Source organism: Sander lucioperca, chromosome 21, assembly GCF_008315115.2.
Source record: "Sander lucioperca isolate FBNREF2018 chromosome 21, SLUC_FBN_1.2, whole genome shotgun sequence".
Classification (NCBI taxonomy): domain Eukaryota; kingdom Metazoa; phylum Chordata; class Actinopteri; order Perciformes; family Percidae; genus Sander; species Sander lucioperca.
Window position 1 is genome coordinate 11,648,785 of NC_050193.1, and position 26,592 is coordinate 11,675,376.

Sequence of the window (26,592 nt, forward strand, 5' to 3'; positions counted from 1 at the left end):
AAGGCAACTTTATTTCTACAGCACCTTTCAACAACAAGGCAATTCAAAGTTTTTTACATAAAACATTAAAGAGCAATTAAAAATCATAATGAAAATAAAACAGGCTAAAAAAGAATAATATACAAATACAAGAATAAAAGTTACAGTGAGTAAGAAATGAATGTGTGGGAGTATCGGAGTAATTTTATCATTACGAGTACACGCGCACGGCATGGGACCAATACCCGATACTGGCATCGGTACTGGTGCATCCCTACATTATAATATACAATTAAAGCCCTTTTGCTCATTTCAAATACAATTTAAGGAAATAGTGCTTTAAAGCTCAATGTCCTGAAGTATTTGGGCTTTCATCACAAGCATGTCATATCAAGCCTTTTATCTCAGTTTTACATGGACACCATTTAATAAAAAGATAATATAATACACAATAAAATAAAACATATGGAGGCAAAACAAAGCATTCAACAGAGCAACCCCTGGCCATTGGTCAGTGTTACTGAGGTGCTGAACTACCTGAATCTTTGTTTCTAATCAACTTATGAGTCCTGCTGGCTTCATGCTCCTCATCATCTCTGAAAAGCACTACCATCACACCTTAGTTTAGACAATCTAGATTATTCTCATTATTTCTTGTCATTTACTTTCCCGATTTATTAGAAAATGCAAGTATAAATAAAACAAATAACACTACAAACGCAATGCAGATCGCTGAAGCAACATCACCCGCATTATTTTGTCTGTTTTCTTGTCTGTAGTTGTTTTGTAATCTGCAGCTTTGTTGGTTAAAGGAGTACTTTTCCTGGATCACAATATTCAACAGCAGTATAAGGGAAGCAAGGTCACCCCATGTGTTTCTGATGTGTAAAACATCAGCGTTACTTCCATAGCGGTTTCTGAGATGCAACAGTTGCTGTTGGTTTGCTCCCGCAGAAAACTCTCTGATCTGTCTCAGGAGGTTAGTAGTGATCTGGTAGGTATGATCTGGATCATAAGGTGTCCCCTGATGTTCAGGACCCTCATAATGCTGTGTGATATACACTTGATCTATCTGCAAAGCTTGCCCTACTATGTTCTGCTCCCTGACACGAATTATGATCCTGTCCCTGTTTCCTCCCATATGCTCTGTTGGGGGATGGACAACATAACGTGGGAGTGGCATGGCTGTTTCTTGATGGAGATTGCCAATAGTGTAGTATCTATTTCCCCAAGGCAGTCGGTCCAACAGCCTTTCAAAATTGCCATAATAATGTGAGCCATAATCTCCACTGTTAGGGTCAAAGGTCAGGGATATATTGTTGTTGTTGTTGTTGATATCAACTGTGTTGGCAAACCAGTAGAGCAGCACAAGGCTGTGTTTGGGCACAGACTGGCCATAGTTGATTTTCTTTAAATCATTGATTGAATTGAGCCTTTGTACAGCCGACACAGAAGTCAGGGCGAAGAACAGAGCTACACAGCAACTCGTGGCTCTTCCTGAAATCTTCATCATCCTGTAAAGATATTTTAAAAAGTTATTTTCCCCATTAGTCATCCATGCTAGGGCTGCACAATTAATCACAATTGTATCGAAATCGCAATATGGACCAGTGCAATATCCAAATCGCAGGGGGGCGCAATATTTGTTATTGGCAAAATATGTGTCATACCATTTTGAATTAAGTATTGTGGTGCTGCAGAGATATCCCGGCCTACAGATCGTATCCTACAGACTAAAGAAAAAAAATCTTTGTTTGGTACAGATCCTCGCAAAAATCACACTATAATAATTTTAATTTCTTTCAATTTTAATAATTTTCAATGAAAATGAGAATACAAAAACGATCATACCCTCCAATATCGTGAATCATATCGCAATCGCAATATCAGTAAAAATAATCGCAATTAGATATTTTCCTCATATCGTGCAGCCCTAATCCATGCTGTATATCTGGTAAACAATGGTAAACACACAGAATATGGTACACGCACATGTTTCAACAGTTTTATTAGTACTCTCTGAACAAGTGCCCACGGCAGCACGCAACTTCACGAGGGGGAGGGGCTGGAGGCAGCTCCTCTCTGTGCACTGTAAAAAAAATACATGTGTGTGTGTGTATATATATATACTATATTTTTACTTATTTAACTGTCTAGTGTGTAATTGTGTGTTCATACTATAAAATGATTTATTGTTTGTCTTTGTTGAATAATACAGAAGACAAAGAGCTTAAAAAAACAATTGAATATCGAATCGCAATCGCAATATTTGGGAAAAAAATCGCAATTAGATTATTTTCAAAAATCGTTCAGCCCTACTTGGCAAGCCGACCTGACGTAACATGGGGGCGTGGCAGCATCGACGTTCCATTTTTTTATTCGAAATTCAAGATTGTGACTTAATTTCAGTCAATTTCGATTTAAAATCAAAATTGTGACACCCTTACAGTCCTCATTCAATGCAAAAATATATTTGTATATTTATCTGAAGTTAATGTGAGGCTTCAGCAGCCTGAGTTAATCAAATGAAGTGAGTATCTATTAAAGTTAGTCTTTTTAGTAGGAAATTCCCTCTTTGTTTTTCAATAGACAATATATAGTGTTTCCTTGTTGGGCTATGGTAAAGGGATAGTAACACAGAGAGGAGAAAACACTCACAAAGAAGACTTGGGTTAAATGATTCAACAATTGGTGGAAAAGTGCCACGGTAAACACTAAACAAAACTACAATCAGAAAATTAAGAGAACTCACCTGCGTTAGTCTGCTGCCGTCAGGTATCTGATCTCAGTGCTTGTGTGAGAGTAGGTGGAACTCCTTTTAGGTTACCGTTTCCCTGTAAATGAAACTGACAAAAGAACAGTTGCTGGTGTTTACAGGAAGTTGCATAATACAGCTGTTTGGATCAAACCGTCTACTGTATTGAAGAAAAGTAGTACTTCCTTAACAGTGTTCTGTTTGGGTTTACCAGTCATGTGCTTGTAGAAATGCAAAAAGCTGATTATTTTTATGTACAGTTCTCAGAGGAATGAGTCTGTAAAGAGAGCAGTCATTCTGTGAGTGATGACAGTGAGTGTGTCCAATGAGGTTATACAAACTTCTGGCCCGATTTTTATCAAACTGGGTGGAAGGGTGTAGCATCGGCCAAGGAAGAACCCGTTACATTTTGGAGCAGATCTTATTACTTTTAATTATTTTTCACTTCACAAGTTATTTCTTCCATTATTCATCCATACTGTACATTCTCAATCCATACATGTATTTGTAACTAGAGATTAATTATTTTTATGATTTATGTTTTTATTTTGATATTAAGCTCATTCTAACATCTAAGTAAGTAAAGTTTATTTATACAGCACCTTTCACAGATACAAATCACAAATTCACAAAGCTTCACAATAAAATAAAATGCAATGAATAAAAGCCATAAGAATACAAAGGAAAAACATAGATACATAAAAACCCTCATCTAACTAAAAGAATCAACAGAAGTTAAACCATGTTAAGAGAGGGGCAGTGCATTCCACAGCCTGGATGCCACTGCTTGAAATGACCGATCCCCTCTGGTCTTAAAGTGAGTGTGGGGAACCACTAACAGCCTCTGACCTGATGACCTGAAGACTGGTGTATATAATATAAAAAACAGTCCATTTGGTGTCTGAAAACAGTCAGGTGGCCATTTAAACAGATTGTACTTATTATCGTTCCTTCTGCTCATTCTGTGCAGTAGGAGTTAGGACAATATTAAGAAGGAATCTACAATCCTCATTTTGTACACAAATGTTTTTGCAAGTTTATCTGAAGTTAATATGAGGCTTCTGCAGTCTGACTTAATCAAATCCAGTATCTTCCAAATTAACAGTTTATAAAGTACAAAATGCTCTCTCTGTGTTTTAATAGACAGCATTTCCTTGAGGTGTGGTGGAGGTATAGTAACACAAAGAGGAGAGAAAACACAAAGAAGACTTAAAGTTAAATGCTTCAACATTTGTGTGGAATAGTGCCATGGTAATTTCTTAAAACAAGAAATCAAATCAGAAAATAGGAACTCACCTGAGTCTGCTGCTGTTAGGTTTGTGATCTGTGTTTGTGTGAGAGCATGCACAACTCCTAAGTTACCGTTTCACTGAAAATGAAGCTGGCAAAATTAGTGTTGCTGTTGGTTTCAGGAAGTTTCATAATATAGCTGTTTGGTTTAAACTTCCTTCTGAATGCAAGAAAAGTAATGTGTAATACCCTTTCAATGTTGCCATGGTCCTTGAAAAATGCAAAAAGCTGATTATTTTTATTTACAGTTTTTAGAATAAACGTTATTTCAAATACAAATGTTATGAGCAGGCTTAGGAAGGAAACTAGCCTGTACAAGTCCAGGTTTGACAGTGAGTGCGTCGTTTGGACTGCAGAGTGAGAAACAAGGCGATTAGTAGTAGTGCCTGACTTATTATTAGCCAGTATTCACTTATCACAGATCAATTTAATTAACAGTGTTGTACAAATACTAATTTGTTCTTCAAAACTGATAACTCCAGATATCAATAGTATCAGTCTGACTGATATTGTTTAACAAACACACACCATTTCCAACACTACAGAAATAATACAAAAACATAAGTAAAATCCACTCTTAGTTGTTTTTTTGTTTTTTTTAAAGCTAATAACGTTATAAGTGAAGGCTGTCATTAATAGACCATAGACCCTTTCACTTATCCGTTTCATTTATCCATCAGTGCAATTTACATTCTCTTCATCTCTATCAGACACATAATGAATTATCAGTGTGTTATTACTATTAGATAATACATTCTGCAGCATCATAATTTTTTCGTGAATGAAGCCTGGAGATTTATGACCATGACAGAGCAGTGTCATACAATAAAAGCCATTTTGCTCACTGCCAACAGGCCTACTTTTAGTAAATGGAGCTATAAAGCTTTGAACGTCCAAAGACTCTCAGCCCTTCATATCAAATGGTTTGAGATGGGTCATTTATAGAATTCACAAGAGCATGCTATATAGGGCTGCACGATATGAGGAAAATGTGCGATATGCGATAACGTTATTGAATATTGCGATGACGATATTGAATATTGCGATAACAATATTGAATATTGCGATAACGATATTACTCGCGATAAACATATCAAAGTATACTCCGTTCTGCTGCTTTCAGTATTCTGCTAAAATACAACACATTGCTTATTGAATTTGAAACAAATGAAAGGAAATCATTTCTAGCATTCTTTTATTGAACAAATTGAACATTGAATTGAATATAAAAGGCACCACTAAAAAAGAATGAGATTACATTTAAATGTGCAATTTTCTACTGATATTTTCTTTCAACTAAAACAAAAAATCAGTTTTGTGTCTATTGCGATATGTCGCAGCCTTTCTCGATGTGTATATTGCGCCAGTTGATATTGCAATGACTATGAAAAAATCACATATTGTGCAGCCCTAATGCTATACCATATCTTAATCTTAACTAGGGATGCCACGGTACCAAAAATCTAGTAATCGGTACTGATACCACCAAAAGTACACGATACCCGATACCAAAGTCAATACCACGGTGTGTAAAAAATGTCTCATGTCACTCTTATTTTCAGTTTTTTTCTGTCACTGTTTTGAAGTGGAGGGGGCAATGAGAGCGTGATTTACATGTAATCTGGAGAAAACGCCAGTCTTCTGGACTCACAGCCCGCTGCTCTGAAGCCTGGCAACAGAGCTAATGTTAGGCTGTGACAGACAACGGCAGAGAGAAGCAGACTTTACTTTTGGTTTGCGAGCTCCAGGGGAAGTCCGGAAAGTTGTTGCTGTAGATGTAATGTTATTGTAAAGGCAGTGGCTGACTGCGGTCAAGCAGTCGTGCACGGCAACGGAGATGCTGGTGGGCGTTCTTCTTCTCCAGCAATTTGCGACAGACTAGAACACTTGTAGGCGTATACTACCCCCGTCAGGTCTGGAAGAATTGCATCCCCCGGTCCTCGTCATCCTTGAAAAGCAGCACCATCACACCTTGGTTTAAACAATATTAATTAATGTCCCTAATTTATTGCCATGTACTTTCCCAGTGTATTAAAAAATCCAAGAATACATAAACAAAATAAACCAAATACAAGAAATAATGCAGATAACCAAAGCATCATCATTCCAAACATTTTCTGGTCTGCAGTTTTCTGGTCTGCAGTTTTCTGGTCTGCAGTTTTCTGGTCTGCAGTTTTCTGGTCTGCAGTTTTCTGGTCTGCAGTTTTCTGGTCTGTAGTTGTTTTCCGGTCTGTTGTTGTTTTGAGGTGTGTGGTTGTTTTCTGTTCTGTTGTTGTGTTGGTTAAAGGAGTACCTTTCCTGGATCACAATAAACAACAGCAGTCCAAGGCAAGCAAGTTCACCCCATGTGTTTCTGATGTGTAAAACATCAGCGTTACTTCCATAGAGGCTTCTGAGATACTGCATTGGCTGTTGGTTGTCTCCCACAGAAAACTCTCTGATCTGTCTCAAGAGGTTAGTAGTGATCTGGTAGGTATGATCTGGATCATATGTCACCTGATGTTGAATATGCTGTGTGATATACACTTGATCTATCTGCAAAGCTTGCCCTACTATGTTCTGCTCCCTGACACGAATTATGATCCTGTCCCTGTTTCCTCCCACATACCCTGTTGGGGGACGGACAACATAAGGTGGAAGAGGAATGGAGGTTTCACGATTGAGATTGCCAATAGTGTAGTATCGGTATCTATTTCCTCGAGGCAGTGGGTCTAACAGCCCCTCATAGTTGCCATAATGATGTGAGCCATAATCTCCACTGTTTGGGTCAAAGGTCAGCCTTATGACATTGTTCTCGTCAATGTCAACTGTGTTGGCAAACCAGTAGAGCAGCACAAGACTGTGTTTGGGCACAGACTGGCCATAGTTGATTTTCTTCAAAGCATTGATTGAATTGAGCTTTTTCTGTACAGCCGACACAGAAGTCAGGGTGAAGAACAGAGCTACGCAGCAACTTGTGACTCTTGCAGAAATCTTCCTCATCCTGTATAAATATTAAAAAGATATTTCTGGCGTTATTCATCCATACTGTACATTCTCAATCCATACGTGTATTTGTAACTAGAGTTGCTGATTATTTTCCTGATTTGATAAATCTATCTTATATTATCTTTTATTTTGATGAATAGTTTATTTTAACTAAAGGATAGGATGTCTTAAAACAATAAGCAGGTGAACATTAAAACAGGTTTTACTTGTTGTTATCGTTCCTGGCACGGAGCAGCAAGAGTTGGGGCAGTATCAGGAAGAAATCCACAGTCCTCGTTTTGTGCAAAAATATATTCATAAGTTTATCCGAAGTTAGTATGCAGCTTCAGCAGCCTAAGTTAACCTATAATCTTCCAAAGTTGGTCTATTTAGCAAGAAATCCCTTTTTTGTGTTTCAATAGACAGCGTTTACTTGTTAAGTTGCTGTGGAGGAATAGTAACACAGAGAGGGGAGAACACTCACAAGACATGAGTTAAGTGCTTCACCAATCATGTGGAATAGTGACAACATAAACACTAAAAACAGAACTAGCAATCAGAAATGAATAGAGCTCACCTGTGTTAGATTGCTGCCGTCAGGTATCTGATCTCTGTGTTCGTGTGCAGTAGGTGTCAATCTTTTTAGGTTACTGTTTCCATGTAGATTAAACTGGCTAATCAAGTATTGCTGGTGGTTAAAATACTAGTTAAATTACGTCATTCCTCCTTATGTATGTGTGCCCACATTTCTAAATTCAAATTTTCATTGTAGTGTTGTTTCCATTGAAGGTCACTGTTTAATATTTACTCTCATCTTATGTGTACCATGACTGCCTTCTTAAATAGTAGTGTCCTACCCCAGTATCTGTGCAAGGGTGTAACCATGGTAGACATTGGGGAGGTCCAAATGAGAGTCCTCCCCCAGAGTGCATTTCCCACCGGCTGTACAGTAGCAACAAATTCAGCCAGTGCAGTGCCAGGTTCACAGTAGGGCTGTCAAAATTAGATAGCTTGAAGACAGGAAAGGGAAGAGACAGGGGGTACGAGACGCAGCAAAGCGTCAAAGTCGAACCTGGGCCGCTGCCAAGAACTCAGCCTACGTGGGGCGCACACTCTACTGGGTGAACTAGAGCTCCCCACTAGCTAGTTGCTTTTAGTCTGAGACTGTGAGATGGCCACGCCCCTTCATTTGAATATAACAAGTAGAAATAATTATAGGAAAATAAGACTGTTATTAAGGATGAATGTATGAAATGTAATTATGAAATAAAAGTCCCCTGAAATATAGATGTGTATAATAAAAGTCCCCTGAAAAAATTTAGTAAAAACAATTTATTTGTTTAACTATATTGACCATTTATATTTATTTTTTACATGTTTTTATATATTCATATTTATTGACTCAAATGATTTCAGGATGTACCATAGCCTTATTTGTTCATTCAATCATGTATTTCTTATTAAATAAAATGGCATTCCATATATCTGTTCCTTTTCTGTGATTGTATGTAAAAGGAGGAAATGTTAAAGTTGTCTTCATGATTTTATACATCTAACTTGTGCTCATCCAGTTTCCTTGATCTTAAAATAAAAACACTGTCATCAGTCTGACTGATAAATTATAGTTTAATATTCACACAATTTCCAACACTACAGAATTAATACAAAAACATCAATAAAATACACTCCTATTTTTAAAGCTAATACATTATCAGTGACGGCTGTCCGTAACAGACCACCGTTCACTTATCTGTAAGCGAAATTTACATTCTCTTCATCTCTATGAAACACAGGATGAATAGTCAGTGAGTTATTATTTGTATACATTTTGGGGCATGACATTGTTGCATGAATGAAGCCTGAACTTTATGACCATGCCAGAGCAGTGCATTATAATATACAGTAAAAGCCATTTTATTAACAAACTAAAATTTAGTAAATAAAGCTATAAAGCTCCAAATGTCCTGAAGACACTCAGCCCATCATGGCACACGGTTTGAGATGGGGGATTGACCTTTCATCAGAAGATTGTCCTACCAAGCCTATATCTCACTGATCCCTACCGTTGACAAATATTTTATAATCCTTACCGTTAACCTGATTTTGCCTTATTTGCACCTTATTGTTATCTTAGACTTTTATATGTGCACTCTTCCCACTTTGTAGTTTTATCTTTTATTAATAAAAATAAAATAAATAGATAAAATTAAACATATGGTGGCAATACAACAAAAACAACAGATCCACCTCTTGACGTTACAGGTCCCGGTCGTCCTCCTGGTTTCGTGGTCCTCATCATCGTTAATATTCACTGCAACATAACCTTGGTTTGGAACATTTCTAGGAGCATGGCTCTTCGAAGCCCGGTTATTTCTTTTGTTTTCATGTCTGTTGTGTTGGTTAGAAGAGTGCTTTTCCTGGATCACAATAAACAACAGCAGTATAAGGGAAGCAAGGTCATCCGGTGTGTTTCTGATGTGTAAAACATCAGCGTTACTTCCATAGCGGTTTCTGAGATGCAACAGTTGCTGTTGGTTTGCTCCCACAGAAAACTCTCTGATCTGTCTCAGGAGGTCAGTAGTGATCTGGTAGGTATGATCTGGATCATACGGTGTCCCCTGAGTTTCGTAAGTGTCATAATGCTGTGTGATATATACTTGATCTATCTGCAAAGCTTGCCCTACTATGTTCTGCTCCCTGACACGAATTATGATCCTGTCCCTGTTTCCTCCCATATGCTCTGTTGGGGGATGGACAACATAAGGTGGGAGTGGCACGGAGGTTTCACGATTGAGATTGCCAATAGTGTAGTATCGGTATCTATTTCCTCGAGGCAGTGGGTCCAGCAGCCCCTCATAGTTGCCATAATGATGTGAGCCATAATCTCCATCGTTTGGGTCAAAGGTCAGCAATATGACATTGTTATTGTCGATTTCAACTGTGTTGGCAAACCAGTAGAGCAGCACAAGGCTGTGTTTGGGCACAGATTGGCCATAGTTGATTTTCTTCAAAGCATTGATTGAACGGAGCGTTTGTACAGCCGACACAGAAGTCAGGGCGAAGAACAGAGCTACACAGCACCTTGTGACTCTTCCTGACATCTTCATCATCCTGTAAAGATATTTAAAAAGTTATTTTCCTCATTAGTCATCCATGCTGTACATCTCAATCCATATATATATATGTCTGTAACTAGAGATTAATTATTTTCATGATTGATGATTTGATGAATAGCTCATTCTAACAACTAACAGGGTGACAATTAAAGGTATGTCTTAAAACAATAGTCAGGTGGCCATATGAACACTGAAACAGGTTTAGGTTGTCTTTTTGTTCCTCCTGCTCATACTGAGCAGTAAGGGTAAGGCCAGTATAAGGAAAACATCTGCAGTCCTCATTCTATGCAAAAATATATTTGTATGTTTATCTGAAGTTAATGTGAGGCTTCAGCAGCCTGAGTTAATCAAATGAAGTGAGTATCTATTAAAGTTAGTCTTTTTAGTAGGAAATTCCCTCTTTGTTTTTCAATAGACAATATATAGTGTTTCCTTGTTGGGCTATGGTAAAGGGATAGTAACACAGAGAGGAGAAAACACTCACAAAGAAGACTTGGGTTAAATGATTCAACAATTGGTGGAAAAGTGCCACGGTAAACACTAAACAAAACTACAATCAGAAAATTAAGAGAACTCACCTGCGTTAGTCTGCTGCCGTCAGGTATCTGATCTCTGTGTTTGTGTGAGAGTAGGTGGAACTCCTTTTAGGTTACTGTTTCCCTGTAAATGAAACTGACAAAAGAACAGTTGCTGGTGTTTACAGGAAGTTGCATAATACAGCTGTTTGGATCAAACTGTATTGACGAAAAGTAGTACTTCCTTACAGTGTTCTGTTTGGGTTTACCAGTCGTGCTTGTAGAAATGCAAAAAGCTGATTATTTTTATGTACAGTTCTCAGAGGAATGAGTCTGTAAAGAGAGCAGTCATTCTGTGAGTAATGACAGTGAGTGTGTACAATGAGGTTATATTTTTGGCTGGGTTTGTCTTTGTTTGTGATAAACTTCTGGCCCGATTTTTACGATACTTTGTGGAAGGGTGTAGCATGGGCCAAGGAAGAACCCATTACATTTTGGAGCAGATCTTATTACTTTTAATTATTTTTCACTTTCATAATTACCATTGGATTGGGATCTGCTGATAACACCGGATATCAATAGTATGCTGAACTCTATCTGTGTCTCTCCTGTGATAGTCTGCAGAATGAGGAATAGTTAAGTTGTGTAACTATGATGTTATTAGTCCTGTTCAGCTGCTGCAACTCTACCAGCAACCAGCAGGAGATGCTGTCACACAGGTAGTTGGTCTCGCACACCTGGAAGGTATCAAACATGGAGCGTGTGAAAGGTTTAATGTATATCAGTGCTGCATCCAATGTCCATTATAGTTTACATTTAGAATCATACCAAACAGCAGATGAGCTGTTTGTGTACATACAGCATGGTTTAGTGTGGGGAGCCGTTGTGAGACTGCAGAAGCTGTTGTTTTTTTCTGTGTTTGTTTTTTGTCAAGTAGTTTCTTTTGATATCCTGTATGGAGACTTTGGTATTCCCTATGGGAAAGGAAGAAAGAGAGTCAAACACACAAAGGAAACATTTAGTTTTTCTGTGGTCACCACCCATACCTTTCACATGGGCAGCAGAATCAGAAAAGGATTTATTGCCAAGTAAGTAACACAAGGAATTTGCCTTGGTTGGACATTAATTAAACATTAATATGAAATAAACAAACAATAAATACAGAAACAAATATGTACATATCTGTTTAACATTAAGAAAAAAAGGCTGTATCGATTAGTGCAGGATGTGGAAAAATCGGTCCTGGAGAGACGGCAGATTGCAGCCAATCACCTTCTCAGTAGAGGGTATGATAGGCTGCATTCTGCCCTTGTCCTTGATGGTGGCAGCTGCGTACCAGATGGTCATGGAGCAGGCGAGGATGGACTCGATGGTGGCACTGTACAAATGAACCATCATTGTCTTTGGCAGGTTGCACTTGTTCAGCTGCCGCAGGAAGTGCATCCTCTGCTGTGCTTTTTCTGAAGATGAGGGAGCTGATGTTCAGCTCCCACTTGAGGTCCTGGGACATGATGGAGCCCAGGAAGCGGAAGGACTCCACAGTGTTGACTGTGGGGTGATGGGGATGGGTGGGGCTGCGTCGTTCCGAAAATCCACAACCATCTCCACTGTCTTCATAGTGTTTAGCTCCACGGTTGTTCTGACTGCACCAGATCAACAGGTGGTCAATCTCCAACCTGTAGGCCTGGTGTTGTCCGCGAACATCAGGAGCTTAACGGACTGGTGACTGGAGGTGCAGCTGTTGGCGTACAGGGAGGAGCAGAGAGGAAAGGACGCAGCCTTGAGGGGAACCGGTGCTGATGGTCAGAGAGTCAGAGACGTGTGTTTCCCCAGCTTCATGTACGGCTTCCTGTCAGACAGGAAGTCTGTGATCCACCTGCAGGTGGAGTCAGGAGGAGAGCTAGGATAGTATTGAAGGACACAAGAGCATCATACAAATGATGATGTTGTTATGATACTCTTATTGCTGTTTTTCTCTTTTTTTTTATAAATCGTAGTCATAGATTTGTTTTGAGAAATTGATTAAAATATTTCACGGCATTCACAGCATGCTAATTTAGCAAACTTGTGGGGCACAAGATATCTCAGTGTTCCCTTTGATACAATTATATTATACTCACAAATGTTCATACATAGCATACACTTTTTTTTTAAGATTATTTTTTTGGCGTTTTTAGGCCTTTATTTTCACAGGACAGATGAAGACATGACAGGGGAGAGAGGGGGAATGACATGCAGCAAAGGGCCGCAGGTCGGAGTCGGCCGCTGCTTCAAGGAGTAAACCTCTACATATGTGTGCCCGCTCTACCAACTGAGCTAACCCGGCCACTATAGCATACACTTTTTTTCTGTAGAGGAAAAATACCAGCCAGTGATGCAATTATGATGATGCACATAGTGAGTCATGCTACTTCTATCCATCATGTTTCTGTGTTATGAAAGACCTTGGACAGCTGCGAGGGGGTCAGCCAGGCAGCTCTATACTCCGCGTGCCAATACATGACAGCATCTTGGCTTAGAAACATCAGCCCCTGCCATTGGCTTTCTGTCACAACATCCCTCATCTCCTTAAAATTAAGAATTATTTTATCTGGGATTGCCATGTTCCCAGCAGGGCAACAACTCTGTAATAAAGGAGCATGCCAAGTTATGTCGGATCAAACAAATGATGGCTGGCTCATTCTGCATGCATGCAGGGTTCACTCATGCAGGAGTCTGCATATTTTAAGAAGAAGCTTTGAAGGGGAGGGGATGGAAACCTGTTCTTATCTTACAAATGATATTTTTTAACTTATTAATAACATCTGTAAGTCATGTGTCAGCTTACATAGCTTTAGAGTTGTCACAGACTGAGCTGCAATAAAATATGCAGGGAACTGGGGTATGTTTCGTGTCAGTGGTAACAGGGCCAACACAGAGCTACACTCTGAACTCGAGGGAGCTCAGAAAACGCTTACTTAAATGTTTGGTGTAAAAGAGAGTAAGACAAACTTGAGTTATTGGTGATCATGAAAGATGGTAAAAGAGTTTGGCTCTGGAGAGGCAGTGATGTGGGAAAGATGGAAGAGGAAAAGTTTGTATTTAGAGCTCAGTTGGCAAATTTGCTCAAAGCGGTTTAATGCGTTCATTTCTCTTTTTAAACAACAGAGCAACTATACCATGAGACTCTACCACAATCACAGATAAGGCTACTGTATTAAATGTATTAATTTTGGGTGTTTTGCATGGCAAAGAACATGTTGTATTTGTTTGCCTTTGTTTATGTGATGTAGAATGTATTTAATTTTGTCGCAGAGTTCACTACACTGGCTTGCTTTATCTATGTAAAGATACTGTACATGGTATGAGTAACACAGTGCTTGTGTAATATTCTCCTGTGGTCACGTCTGCATCATCCACAGGGCAGCTTTTTAAAGAACACAGGAAGAAAGGTCCAATTTCTTCAGTACATGAAAATGGCACTGAGGTGATTTAAAAAAAAAAAAAAAAAAAACTAACAGAGCCAAGCAAACTCACTCCAGTAGCTTCTAAACCCACTAGTAACTCCTGTCAGTTTTATCCACATTTTTGTATCTTTAGTTTAAACACTGGCTTTTTATTAGGGCGATAAAGTGGAGTTTCACAAAGAGGGGTATGAAAAGGCAAAGACCGAACAGTTTATGACTGGGTCTGTAGTATGGGGAAAATGTAACATTTTCCACATTGTAAAACTAAGTATACCCAGGGTTTATTTGAACTCCTTATTTAGTAAGGTGTGTGTGTGTGTGTGTGTGTGTGTTTTCTTGTTGAACTATATTCGTGTGGTCCAAAAACCGGGGATACTTGTGGGGTACGGTTAAGGTTAGGCATTTAGTTGTGATGTTTAGGGTAAGGGGCTAGGGAATGCATTATGTCAATGACGGGTCCCCACAAAGATAGTGCCACGCTATGTGTGTGTGTGTGTGTGTGTGTGTGTGTGTGTGTGTGTGTGTGTGTGTGTGTGTGTGTGTGTCAGTTATACTGAATGTTAGTATAGTGTAGAATTTGAAGACCCATAACGATGCTTCAGATTGGTTAGATGGACATGGTAAACATTCTGCACTGGGTGTAGCAGGCATTCAGCACTACGGTGCCGGCATGTGCTCGGAGAAAGGTTTATTTTGGCAGCAAAGTGTGTGTAAAGAAATGAAACAAATCCATCTTTCCAGCCTGTTATGCCTGCTTTTTCAGAAACATGACTCTTCATCTCGAGGAATGCAGGTGCTGCCCTGTGTGTGCATGTGTGCCTGCTTATGTGGCTGTAAGGTTGCACTCAACCCCCTGCACTGGTGTATAATTACACATCATGTGAGGTTGGAGACAGCTGTTTCCTCTCCTCTTTAATCACACAAATATATACTCCATAAGAATAGTAATCTGCCAAAGTAATTGGTTTGTTCCCAGGTTCTAAAAAAACAAGTAAATGCTGCATTTCTGACTCTCTGACTGTGGAAATCTCCAAATGTTGAGGCACTCTTGAGTTTTATTATCATGTCGCTGTCATTCTTCTCTTTGCGTTCCCCTCTAAAACATTATGAAAACTGACTTTATTTGCTGCTCTGTTTTTAAAAGATTACAAATGACTGCATCCTCAAACGCTGCTGTGTTGGCTCTCTACTTAATAATAGATTTATAGTGATGATAATGATTTTTACATCACACTAGTAATGCTTTTTGTTGATTGGAAATCTGTGAGGGTGTTATTGCAGAGTTATTTACAATTGCCAAAACATGTCAGTTTAGTTGAGAATGAACAAATGTCTCCATATCCTCTTCTCATTCTGCAGCACACAAGAATGCGTCAATTAGATGGCTGTGAAAACTGCAACCCTGATTCATAGATGACAGATATCCTAACGGTGTTACCAACAGATGTAATAACAAAGGGAATCCCAGTGTGATGTGCTGTGTCTCAGGTCTCTGTGAGAGGAATGAATGTGATGTGAATGCAGAGCCTGAGGAGTAGATGAGAGGGTCCGGTCAGATAATTAGGGTTGTAAATTATCCTGGGACTTTAGGAGAGGGACATTCAGCTGGCCCAAAGGCTTCAGCCAACCTCAGTGTAGATAGATGCCTTTCACCAAATAACCCAGCTTCTCTATGTTAAGCTAATTAACAGTGTGTCCCCCCCCCCTGCCCTTATACAATGTTTAAATTCTGCTACTTTTTCATAATAAAAGTTCACCTTTGTGTTTTATACACGTTGAAAGTTGTTTTCTTTATTTGTTGGAGGTGGGGTCATTTGAAGGAAGTGGGTGTGTCTTGTAGCCTTTTGTGCTGAGTCACATGACAGGCATGAGTAGGAGGGGCAGGCCGGGAGCTTGCAGAGCCACAGCAGAGTTTGGCCTCTCACTGGAGCGCTGCACTTTGGCAGGGGACATCTCTTACACACATAGACACAGTTCACACACGGTGAGTGTTTTGCATACTGGGAGAGTGTGCGCGGTGTGTATGAGTGTGATGTGTGCGTTTGTAAGAAAGCAGATGGAAGTAGAGGGAGTAAATTTTCCTTTGTGTTCGTTTTTTTTTTTTTTTTTCTTTTTTTGTATCTTCCTCCTCTTTCCTGTTAGAGGAGATTTGATCATCTCTTTTCACATACTATACTTGATACATATCTCTGCATGCCTTCCATACTTGACTTGGGAAACCAGCTGTTTATATGTGTCTAAGTGTTACTGTTGTTTTTAGCAGTTCAGTGTCAGGCTTAATATGCAAGACGAATGTGTTTATGTTGGCTTCAAAGAAAAATGGCTTTTGAGTACAGGTATAGGTGTAAGTTTAAGAGTTTTTCAGTTATAGTGTGTGTGTGTGTGTACTATTGTTGAAGTTTTGCATTCTCTTTCATCCCCTAATTGTTGTCTATGTCTGCTCTGTGGCAAGCTTTGTAATCAATCTGTCTTTGCATAATAAACACGTGTGTGTGTGTGTGTGTGTGTGTGTGTGTGTGTGTGTGTGTGTATATATATATATATATATATATATATATATCTCTATCTGTCTATCTGTCTGTCTGTCTGTGTATATATATATATATATATATATATCTCAGCATATCAGCATATCCTTGTTTTTTTTTATACACCGGCATCGGTCCAATAAGCAGACTGACCCAAAGTCAACAACAGATGATGATTTCCATCTAGCTACCGTTGTGTGTGTCTGGGTGGCGCTTATGTGTGTGTGTATTTTTTAGTTTTTTTTACTGTTTGTAAATCAGCTAAAGTGAAGACTAAGCAAAGGGGACTACAGCTGGAAATAAGGCTCCTTTTACTGTACAGTTAATTAAAGGGGACTGTTCACGACATTATAAACTAATAACAATGTCCGCGGTCTGGCTGTTTTTCACGGTGAAAAAATTAGACACATGAGAGCACTATGCAATACTTGCAAGGTCGAAGTAATGAGAGGAGGATGTGGTGTCAAATCCTTTAACACTGCCAATTTCATCACTCATATGATGAACCACCATCCAGAAGTTCACAAACCATATCAGGAGCAAGCTTCTAGCAGCAGCCTAAACGCAAACAGCGGCAGCTGAAGCCCACACGGTAGCAAGTGTGCGGTGGAGAGAGAGTTTATCTGTCGGTGAATAAATACTACTACTCTCAAGACCCAAGCCAAGTTCCTGTGTCTTGCATGCTAGCTGCTAGTTAAAAAAAGTGAAGGGTTTAGGTTTAGCCACACAGCTAGCAGCAACTTCAGCTCAGGCTCACTGACTTAAGGTGGGCTGGCGTTAAGGTGGACCAGCTATTCTCATTTTAGTGACAGGCCGCTCTTTCAAGTTTTGCTTTAGTGATCTGTCCCTCACCAACCCAGGGAAAATTTTAAACGGGACATTTAGTTTTATTTTCCTTAGTTATTGATTTATGATCCAAACTTTTTCACAGATGTGAGTTAAACTAGACTTTAAGTTATACTACAAAAGTAGTATAGGAGAGACTTGGTGTTCTCTTTATTTACACACACAGAGGGATGTTCTATCATGTTTCTGCCCCTACTGTGTTTAAATCCACTTCTCTCCTCTCTTCATGTTTCCTCCCTTCTGACATTGTCAACACACTGAACGTGTTCTGCTGTTTCTGACAGTGATCCATTACCAGATCACGTGCGAGCACTCGGAAGCGTGTGTTTGTGCAGCAAAGTTAAAGGTTAGCCCCACACATCATTAGGCTCCGCAGAGTGCGTAAGGGAATCGTTTTAGTTTCTTTGGAAAGTACAGTGAAGGAATCATCTTAGTGAATGGTAATTGGTGGAAAGTAGTCCTCATTACTTTCCAGTCAGAAACACTATATATCAAATGTTTACCAAAATCAAAGGATATTCTTTTTGTTCTGTATAAGCTCTCATTTGCCCTATCCACCTCAAGTTTATTTTTGCTTTTCTGCTTCTTTATTTAGTCTTTCTGTCTGTGTGTAAGTGAGAAAGTGTGTGATCTTTTGGCTAACTGGTGATGTGACAGCAGTTGTAACAAAGCTGAACCTCTGCATTGTATCATCCATGCTTTGTTGTCTAGGGTTGACCTGAGCAATACAAGGCTTTGCTCTTTGATAATATCAAACTGATGGAAAACAGCAACCACCCTTCACCTTTTTAGAGAGTCACCCGCCTCTGTTTTGCCTCACAAGCATGCACACGCATGCACACACACACACACACACACACACACACACACACACACACACACACACACACACGCACACGCACGGCTGATGAAAGGAGCACTGTTGTGGCCCCCTGTGCATTGCCATGCAAGAATAGGCAATGGCCTTTCACCAGTGTTTGATGGGACGCTGAAAAGGTCATCGTTACCTTCTGTATATTGAATGTCTTTCTGTGTGTGTGTGTGTGTGTGTGTGATTGAGTCAGCCAATAAATCAGTGCAGTAAGATTATGTTTCTGTTGTGGAATTCAGCATCATAACTTTGAAATGCAAAATATTTCATGAATGCAACCGGAGCTCTGTAATGTAAAATTGATAAGGTTTTGTTGCTCGACGTGTTGTACATTCTCAGAATAACAAGTTTTGTAGTGTGTGGATGTGCATGCATGTGCATTTTGTGTTCATTATAAGAAAGTGTTGTAAAATGTAGTGATTCTTTTTTTTCTCATTCAGTTGGCATTCAGGAAACAACAGAATCGTCACTGCCCAAATAGATCAGATGTAAATCAGGACAGACTACAATGTAGTAACAAAATAAGTGTAGGACTTAATCCGTAAGTGGAGTGGGTACAGTAATGTACACAATGCCAAAAATTATGTTTTGGAATTTTAAAATAGAGCATGTCCTCTAAAAGACAACAGGGATTTTAAAGGTTAAGTGCCGATATGAGTGATGAGGAAACCTTAATAATTGACTCCTATTTAACCTCCATTCAATGCAGTCAAATGGTAGAAAATAAGAACTGAATGAAAAGGGAATCACACTTAGTCAACTGTTCTACATGACCTAGCAAATTATTATAGTCAGTAGTAGTTAGGTCTTCTGAAGGTATTGTCTGCTACTCTTGAGCTTTGTATGTGGGTCAATCACAGTCCATAAATACTGCCCCTGAGGCCTGGAGAGGACCAGAGTGACAGGCTTTATATCTCACACACACACACACACACACACACACACACACACACACACACACCGATTGTGGAGTGGGTCACAGGGCCTAAGGATTCCAGAAACAGGATTGTTTCAAATGTTTGTTTCATGTACTGCTCTATATTGACATACAACTGCATGTGAAGATGTTGTTTTATGAGTTTGACATCTTCTGACTGTTGTCCCTGATGTGAGGTATGTGTGAGGAAAGAGGTCAGATTCCTGAGCCCCATGGTCCTATAGACCCATGCTTGCTGTCAGCCAACCATTTCACTGATACACTTTGACCCGCACACTAAGATAAAGAACTACACACTACAAACTAGCTAGCTACCACAGAGGTATCCTAATGACTTTAGCAACTCCTGTCAGTGAGCAGCTAGCAGATAATAGCTAGTTAACTTATTATTCAGCCTCTTTGCAAAGAGCTTCAATTGGCAACTTCCTGAATTCAGTTAGCTTTTGTGTAAACACACCTAGGGGTTAATGTTTAGCAGGTGCTTTGGGCTAAAATATTGTTTGGTAAGGCTCAACAATTCCGTCAGTTGCAGGAATGTAGTATTGCAGTGGAAGCTCTTTCCTTAAATGTTGATGTTGAGTTAGAAATTAAATAAATGAGCCGTGGAGTGATGTGTTAGTCCATTATCTTTAATTGCTCCTGCTTTTCATAATATATGGATTAAACCTTGCAAAATGCACTTTGTTGCTGTAAAGGAGCTTTTTCTTGTGAGCTGCTCAGTGTCAGGGGCAGTTAAAGAGCCTAGAAAGACAACAGCTCTCTTTTACACCACCGCAGTGTGGGGGCTGAACACATTCTTCTGGCAGTCTAGACAAACCTGTGGGCTTCTACTTTCATTACAGCAATTTACAAACATTTCTCAACTTTCTGTAAAGTAAAACTAGTTGCTGAAGCTACTTGCGCTGACATGAATTAAAGCTGGGCTGTGTAGACTGAAAGTACCAAGAATGTATTAAGACATTTCGTTGTGTAGCTGTGGAGAGGTGACACGTAGTAATTATACAATCCTTTACAAACATGCACACAAAATACTGTATTGTTTATACACAAGACATAATTACACGTTATTACGGATGTCCCGATCAGCTTTTTTGACCCGTCGATCTGATTTTTTTAAAAATATTGAATATCTGCCCATTCTGCCGACACCGGGTCCCGATCCGATACTTTGCTCAGGTAATAGAGCTGCACACCGTTTTTTTTGTTAACAAAAATAATAAAGTAAACAAAGTCATTAAAATATTTCTTAAGCTTAATACATTTAACTTAGTGGAGCAAATGAGTCTTTTCTCTCAACACCAAAACAGTTCTCTTTAGGATCCCAACCAAAGAATAAACAGTCTCAAGTTCAATGCTGGACAACGAAAACTAAACTGACGCCTTTTGCGATTAATAGTCAATCTTTGATAAAATTAAACTTAGTAACGCGTCTTGCGCTTAATAGTCAATCTTTGATTTTCTTCTCGTGTTTATCATCGTCTCCAGGGAATAATGGCCTGAAAGCGTGGTTTCCTGGGGGAATCACGGGAAAAAGTGTGGATAAAGGGAAAAAAAAAAAGTCAGACTAAGAAAGACTGACTTTTTTTTGTTGCCAAGGGCTGGCAAGTTAGGAGGGACTCTCTGGACGGACACTGGTGAGTGGCCACGCCCATCTTGGTTTGAAAGTGCCGGCATCCTGGCAGTCTGGTGGTGTGTCTGTGGTGCAGGGCGTGTGTGATTAGGGCAATCGGTACAAGCTGATGTAAATGATCGGAGTAAGGTAATCAGGGTAAATGCCCATCCCCAATCAGTTAAAAATGCCAAAATCGGCTCTGATACTGTGATCGGGACATCCCGACACGTTATGAATAGAAGGAAGCATACACATATCTTTCACAGACAAATGCACACCCGGTGTCCAGTGCCAGGTGACACAATGAGCGAGTTGGACCCTGCAGGGGTCAAAGGGCACATTTCTCCAGAGAGCTGAATGATGAGGACTCTGGGAACTGGGCCTTGCTGTACAAACACACTGACTTTAATAACACAATAGACCATGTTTGCACTGCCACACTCCAATTTCCCCGTTTTATTAAGGGATTCACTGTCAGAGGGTGGGAAAAAGTGTTTGGGTGTATTTACATGAATGTTTATAAACCTCCCCTGGGCCTGCCCTAAACCAATGTGGTCTGAGTTATCTACAGTAATTGATTCTGTGCTGGAGGGCTGTTGGAGTCCCAGTTGAAAGTAATTTAATGGCTACATGCACTTTAATCTTTTCTCAGTTATGCTTGTACCATTTCTTCCTCTTAGGGGAAATTAACTGTAAAAAAAAAAGCAAGCTTGAGAATCATTGGAAAGGCCTCACAGAAACCTTTTTTAATTTTATTACATTGAATAAGGTTTGCAGCAGTCCACACATTTCTGAAGAAGGATCTGGGTCACCATCAAAACAAATGTATCCATGTTACGATGAGACAAGCCTGCAAACCTATGTCCTGTCTGGGAATGTAAATAAAGAACAAGATGAGCAAATGTTTTCAAAGAGGGCCCATAAAAGATTTTAGACCAGAGCAAAGATGCAAACGACCCATTTAGTGCATTAGTCTGCTAATGTGTGTTTGACATGGAGCTCCAGACAAGTAGTGGAATGACTTGACATGAAATACCTGAGTTCAAGCCGCCTCCCCACTTTGAGAGATTACAGTATGAATAGTGGTGGACCTGTGTTACCACGAAATTCCACCAGGCGCAGATGCGGCGCGTTCCTGCTGTGCCAGGGTTTTGTTCCGCTGTCCACCACGCGGGAGCGTCTAAGTTGAGCGTTTTACCTGCCCAACCCGCAGATTCCGTTGTTTTGGTCATTTTTTCTGGATATTTGTGCTTCTACCATAAAAGTAAGTACATCGTTGGATGTTTTCTTCCATTTAGTCCAGTTATGAATGACATGGATGAAAAATTTGTTTCTGTGTGTTAGATATGCGATCGGGGGTCTATTTTGAAAATTGACATGATGCTCTAGCCTCGCGGTTCCATCAAAAATAGACCTGGCACGTATTTTGAGCGGAGAGCCGCTTCTGGAGAGCTTCTACAATGCGCTGCTTGGTGGGATCCCAAGCATTGTCTTGAGTGGCTGCAATTGCTGGTGGTGGCCGCAGCAGCGCTGGAACGCAGCGCAGACGCGCCTGGTGGAATCTAGGGGTTAAGCTTAGCCACAGAAACTTCACTTTAAAAGTGTTTGTGCTCTGAATGCCATGATTGGTACTATTACAGTAATTAAGACAAATGACAACAATGACCAAAAATGTAGACCATCCCTAATAATAGATATACAATGGTTTGACTCATCTTGTCTTTAAGTTTCTGAAAGTGTTAACAGTGCTGTACCGTTAGAAAGAAAATGATGGTATATCATGGTTAATCAAGAAAGTATAAAATAGGGGGTACTTTCTAATAACTCTATAACACAGTCCTTAAAGTATCTAAATAAAGGAAATGATTTAGAAGAATCTGAGTTTTAAGGATTCAGTGTATGAATCACACTCTTATGATATGAACTTCTCTTAGTCCAAGTCCTTTTCTTTCTCTGGATTCCTCTCTTGAGATTCAAGCCAGTTTGTACAGGGTCAAACCACTGGTTTGTCATAAAGGGACTAACCTCAGCGCCACTCTCTTCCAACCTAAACTGGGAACATGACCTCTGACCTGCTTGCCTTGCTGTCAGGATCAACACCCTGGACAGCTGAGGCATGGCTCAGTGGTTTTAACCACATCTCCACTAAACCTAGACGTCACAGTCGCAGTGTTCTTCATAGTTTTTCTTTTCTTTAAAAAAAGGCAACACACAGGGATGGGTTTAACTGGTTTCAACTGTATTTACGTCCCTGTTTGGAGGTTTGTGTGTAGTTAGGAATGACCCAAAAGTGGAATAAATCGCCAACGCTATTCTCCACACTTTCTTTTCGGTTTCCTCCCCTCCTCCTCCATTCCACACTCCTTCCTCTGTCCTCTTTTTCCTGACCTTATCTTTTTTACCTCCCCCTACTTAATAATCCTTTTCCTTTTTGCTTCTCCTATTCTCATGCTTATCCCCACACTCCTGCCTTTCTCTACCTCTTCTTGACTACATCTTTTCTTGCTGCTTTGACTTTCTTATCTTTGCTCTCATTTTTCCTCTTTTCTCCACTCCCAAATGCTTCGTGGTATAAAGTAGGAGACCCCGGCCATATTTACAAAAAGCAAAGTAATTCGATACTGCTGGAAGCAAGAAAAGATATTCTGTAGTGCCTGTAATTGAAAACAGGATCACAGCAAGCCCAATGAGTCATTCTCTGCTTTCCAATTTCTAAAATTAATTTAGCTTTCTTATTCAAACTCAAAGAAAACATTATCTATCCAATCCCATAACTGGACCCGATACAGGGGAAAACCTTTTAGAAAGTAGAGCTGAGGGATGATTAACTCTTAAATCAATGGAGTATGGCAGACATTTGCAGCCCCTGAAGATAGCCCCTGAAAACATGATTTTGAATCTTAAATATTTCTCAGCAACATAAAAGACTTAAGACTAAAAAAGCAACAATCAAAACTAAAGTTCTCTGAGCTGTTATTTATTAACAGTTTAACACTAAGAAACTTGACTGTGTGCGTGTGGTTTGATCAGAGGGTTAGGGGTACAACAAGCAAACAAGAAACATTTGAATCATAATGTGATGTCTGTTGTGGGGTTAAGTGTGATTGGTGCATCGAAATACATCTTATTTCCCTTCAGAGCCTTCTTCAAGCCAGTGAGAAGAGCACAGAGAAAATACAGACTTAAATAAATTACTATAATTGTTGTAACTTTGAAAGAAACTCCTCCCCTCCATAGTAAGAATTTGAAGAAAGTTTTTTTTAGGGCCTAAAAAGGATTTTAAACTTTTAAGCTACCTCGTTGAGTCGGAAAAGGGGAACAGTTCTACAGGGTTGCTGTGGGATGGTAGAATGATAACGTTGTGTCATTGATTGGGATGGGGTTTGATAGCATTTTATCCAATCTAAATCCTTTTAAGTCCCTTATTGATCTTTTTAGGCATTATGCTTGATGGGAAATTAAGACATTTTAGTTAAGCTGGGCTTAAAGGGTGTAGGGCTTTCACCACATATTTAGTCACTGCTCTGGGACATTCATTAACCCTGTCCTCCTGACTCCTATTTATTTTGGCTGTGAGGTGTATGTTCCTCACTGAGAAAGTCATCTCAAACACCGCAGGCATTTAAAGCATAATATTTGATAAACTGCTCAACATAATTGTTTAAAAAAAAATTGGAGCTAGATCAGTTGACCTGAGGCTGAAATAGACTAATTTAACAAAAATCATTACCTACCATGTTTACACCAAAGCCCATTTATGTACTAACATCCACCACACATACTCAGATACCTGATCCTCCTACAATATAGGTGTCTTCTTATTCCTATTTGACCTGGCATGAACTTGTATTCTTTCTAAGTCAGGCTAGTGTTTTGACTAAGGTTGGGGTAATGTCCCCATGCTGGTAAGCCACCATGCAGGGCTAGACATTTATCATGTGGAGGTCAAATGTCTTAACATTTATAGGGTCCTTGTCCAACCGGCTGTCTCCTGACATCTGTGTTTACTGGCTAAAAAACATTTTAGGCCTACAGCACTTTGGCAGGACATCGTGGAAGAGCTGAAGGTATGAATGCCTCTGTCTAATTTATGGTCAGTTAATCCAGATGTTTTGCAGTAGGCTACTTGTGAGTCCTTCACAAGTCTGGTATTATTCACACTCAAAACAACAGAATTAACCCAATACGCTTCACTTGTGGGATTTGTAGTTTACTGAAATTGACGACACAGGACTAAAACGGTTTACTACTTGTAATGAAAGTGATTGATTTCCATTGAGCAGGGTTTCTCACAGTAATGCTTCAAGCACTTTGTGTTCTTTTGTGTGCGTTTTATGTTTGCCAAGTCTTTTACAGTGTTTGACTTTACTTTGACTTGGGCAAACGGGCAGTATGCACTCATGAAGGACAGTTAACAATGCTCTGTAGAGTCTTGCTGCTTCTGTCTGGGAAACCAGTTAGTTAAGATGCACGATAAGCAGATATCTTTCGGTCTCTCTTCCATTCACTCTGTCTTTAGGTTGCTTTAGTATTTTTCCACCCACACTCGGTGAGTGGTGTGTGTTTACTATTTGTTAAACAGAACAGACAGCTTGTTAATACAATAGATGTGGTTGGTATTGTTCTAAGTACCCTGTACTCAAACTAGGAAATGAGACATTTATTTCAGGACAAGACCTCATATCAAATACAGGTACTGTATTTGTACACAAAGCCTAAAATAGAAATACAATGAGAATGGGGGCCAGGTCACAGAACCACTTAAACTTGGCTAGGACCAAAAGAACTCTCAGGGGGGCATTTCACTGGTTATTTTATCACAGATTAGGTAAATGTGGGTAAAAGCTAGGGCTCGATATCAACGATTTAACAAATCGATTCACAAGGTCCTGAATCGATTTTATTCTCAATTTTATTTTCGATTAAATATAAATTAGGTTAGGAACATTTCTACAATTGTACATGGTTCGCTCTGCCCTGCTGCATTCTTAAAAGTATCAATGTTTTACAATAAGAACTGACCCCTAAGCAGTTACATTATTGTACTTTTTATTTAACCTGAACACAATATAGTGCAGCTCTACAGACTCTACAGTCAGTGAGTATTGAGTGATATTTCATTCAGATATCTTGAGGTGACAGAGGGACCCCTTTGAAAATGATACAGACAAAGATTGATTCTTGGATTTTTTTATAAATTGATTTTGGACTGTCAAATGAAAATCGTTTTTTCAAACCCAGCTCTAGTAAAACCCATTTATTGTTTATTTTCTCCATTTTTAAAACCACACTGATCACAATAAGGTGTGGATACAGAATTTGAGAAGGATTGCATGTAGGTATAAAATAGATATAGGGCTGCAACAGAATATTTTCATTAAAAATGTAACGGATGATTATTTTTTCAACTAGACAATGAATTACTTAAAACGTCAGAAAAAAAGTGAGCAATGTTCATCACAATTTCTTAAAGCCCAGGGTGAAGTCTTCAACTGTTGTTTTGTCCAACAGTCCAAAATCCAAAGATTTCAGTTCACTATCAAAAAGAAATGCAGCAAATTCTCACAATTCACAAACATAATTATATATTTGGCATTTTTCCTTAAAAAAAAATTCATTGTTTCAGCTCTAAAAAGATGTCTCTGACATTTTGATCATTTAGTGTGTTCATAGTATCTATCATTTTAAAAGGAGGAGGTTATGTCATTAGTGTTTTGCAGGTGTAGCTGG

The 26,592-nt window shown here is 39.3% G+C and overlaps 4 protein-coding genes across 15 annotated transcripts in view; 1 reads left to right on the top strand and 3 right to left on the bottom strand.

Annotated features, from left to right (window-relative positions):
• LOC116059293 (septin-9-like) overlaps positions 1-26,592 on the top strand; it is a 78,857-nt gene that overhangs the window by 36,157 nt on the left and 16,108 nt on the right. The window contains exon 1 of one of the 8 annotated variants that reach the window (XM_031312273.2): positions 15,925-16,052. The exons of the other annotated variants lie outside the window; for them this stretch is intronic. The gene's annotated coding sequence lies outside the window, so the exon portion shown is untranslated. Of the gene's footprint in view, positions 1-15,924; positions 16,053-26,592 lie in introns of those variants that run through there. 8 annotated transcript variants of the gene reach the window in all.
• Positions 524-4,288, bottom strand: LOC116059294. 4 transcript variants are annotated; one of them, XM_031312276.2, is made up of 3 exons: positions 4,031-4,186; positions 2,732-2,813; positions 524-1,493 (listed from the first exon to the last, which is right to left on the bottom strand). In XM_031312276.2, exon 3 carries the CDS (start codon positions 1,490-1,492, stop codon positions 641-643), a length of 852 nt encoding a protein of 283 aa, XP_031168136.1. In that variant the 5' UTR covers position 1,493; positions 2,732-2,813; positions 4,031-4,186; the 3' UTR covers positions 524-640. The 4 variants fall into 4 exon arrangements, with proteins under 4 accessions (XP_031168136.1, XP_031168135.1, XP_035852393.1 ...); XM_031312275.2 differs by having other exon boundaries at positions 2,732-2,825; XM_035996500.1 differs by having other exon boundaries at positions 2,732-3,011.
• On the bottom strand, positions 5,966-7,929 carry LOC118494077. The gene is made up of 2 exons (XM_035996498.1): positions 7,569-7,929; positions 5,966-7,007 (listed from the first exon to the last, which is right to left on the bottom strand). The coding sequence occupies exon 2, from the start codon at positions 7,004-7,006 to the stop codon at positions 6,056-6,058; it is 951 nt and encodes a 316-aa protein (XP_035852391.1). The 5' UTR covers position 7,007; positions 7,569-7,929; the 3' UTR covers positions 5,966-6,055.
• Positions 8,594-10,836, bottom strand: LOC118492900. 2 transcript variants are annotated; one of them, XM_035996499.1, is made up of 2 exons: positions 10,686-10,836; positions 8,594-10,099 (listed from the first exon to the last, which is right to left on the bottom strand). In XM_035996499.1, the coding sequence occupies exon 2, from the start codon at positions 10,096-10,098 to the stop codon at positions 9,160-9,162; it is 939 nt and encodes a 312-aa protein (XP_035852392.1). In that variant the 5' UTR covers position 10,099; positions 10,686-10,836; the 3' UTR covers positions 8,594-9,159. The 2 variants fall into 2 exon arrangements, with proteins under 2 accessions (XP_035852392.1, XP_031168134.1); XM_031312274.2 differs by having other exon boundaries at positions 8,594-10,102.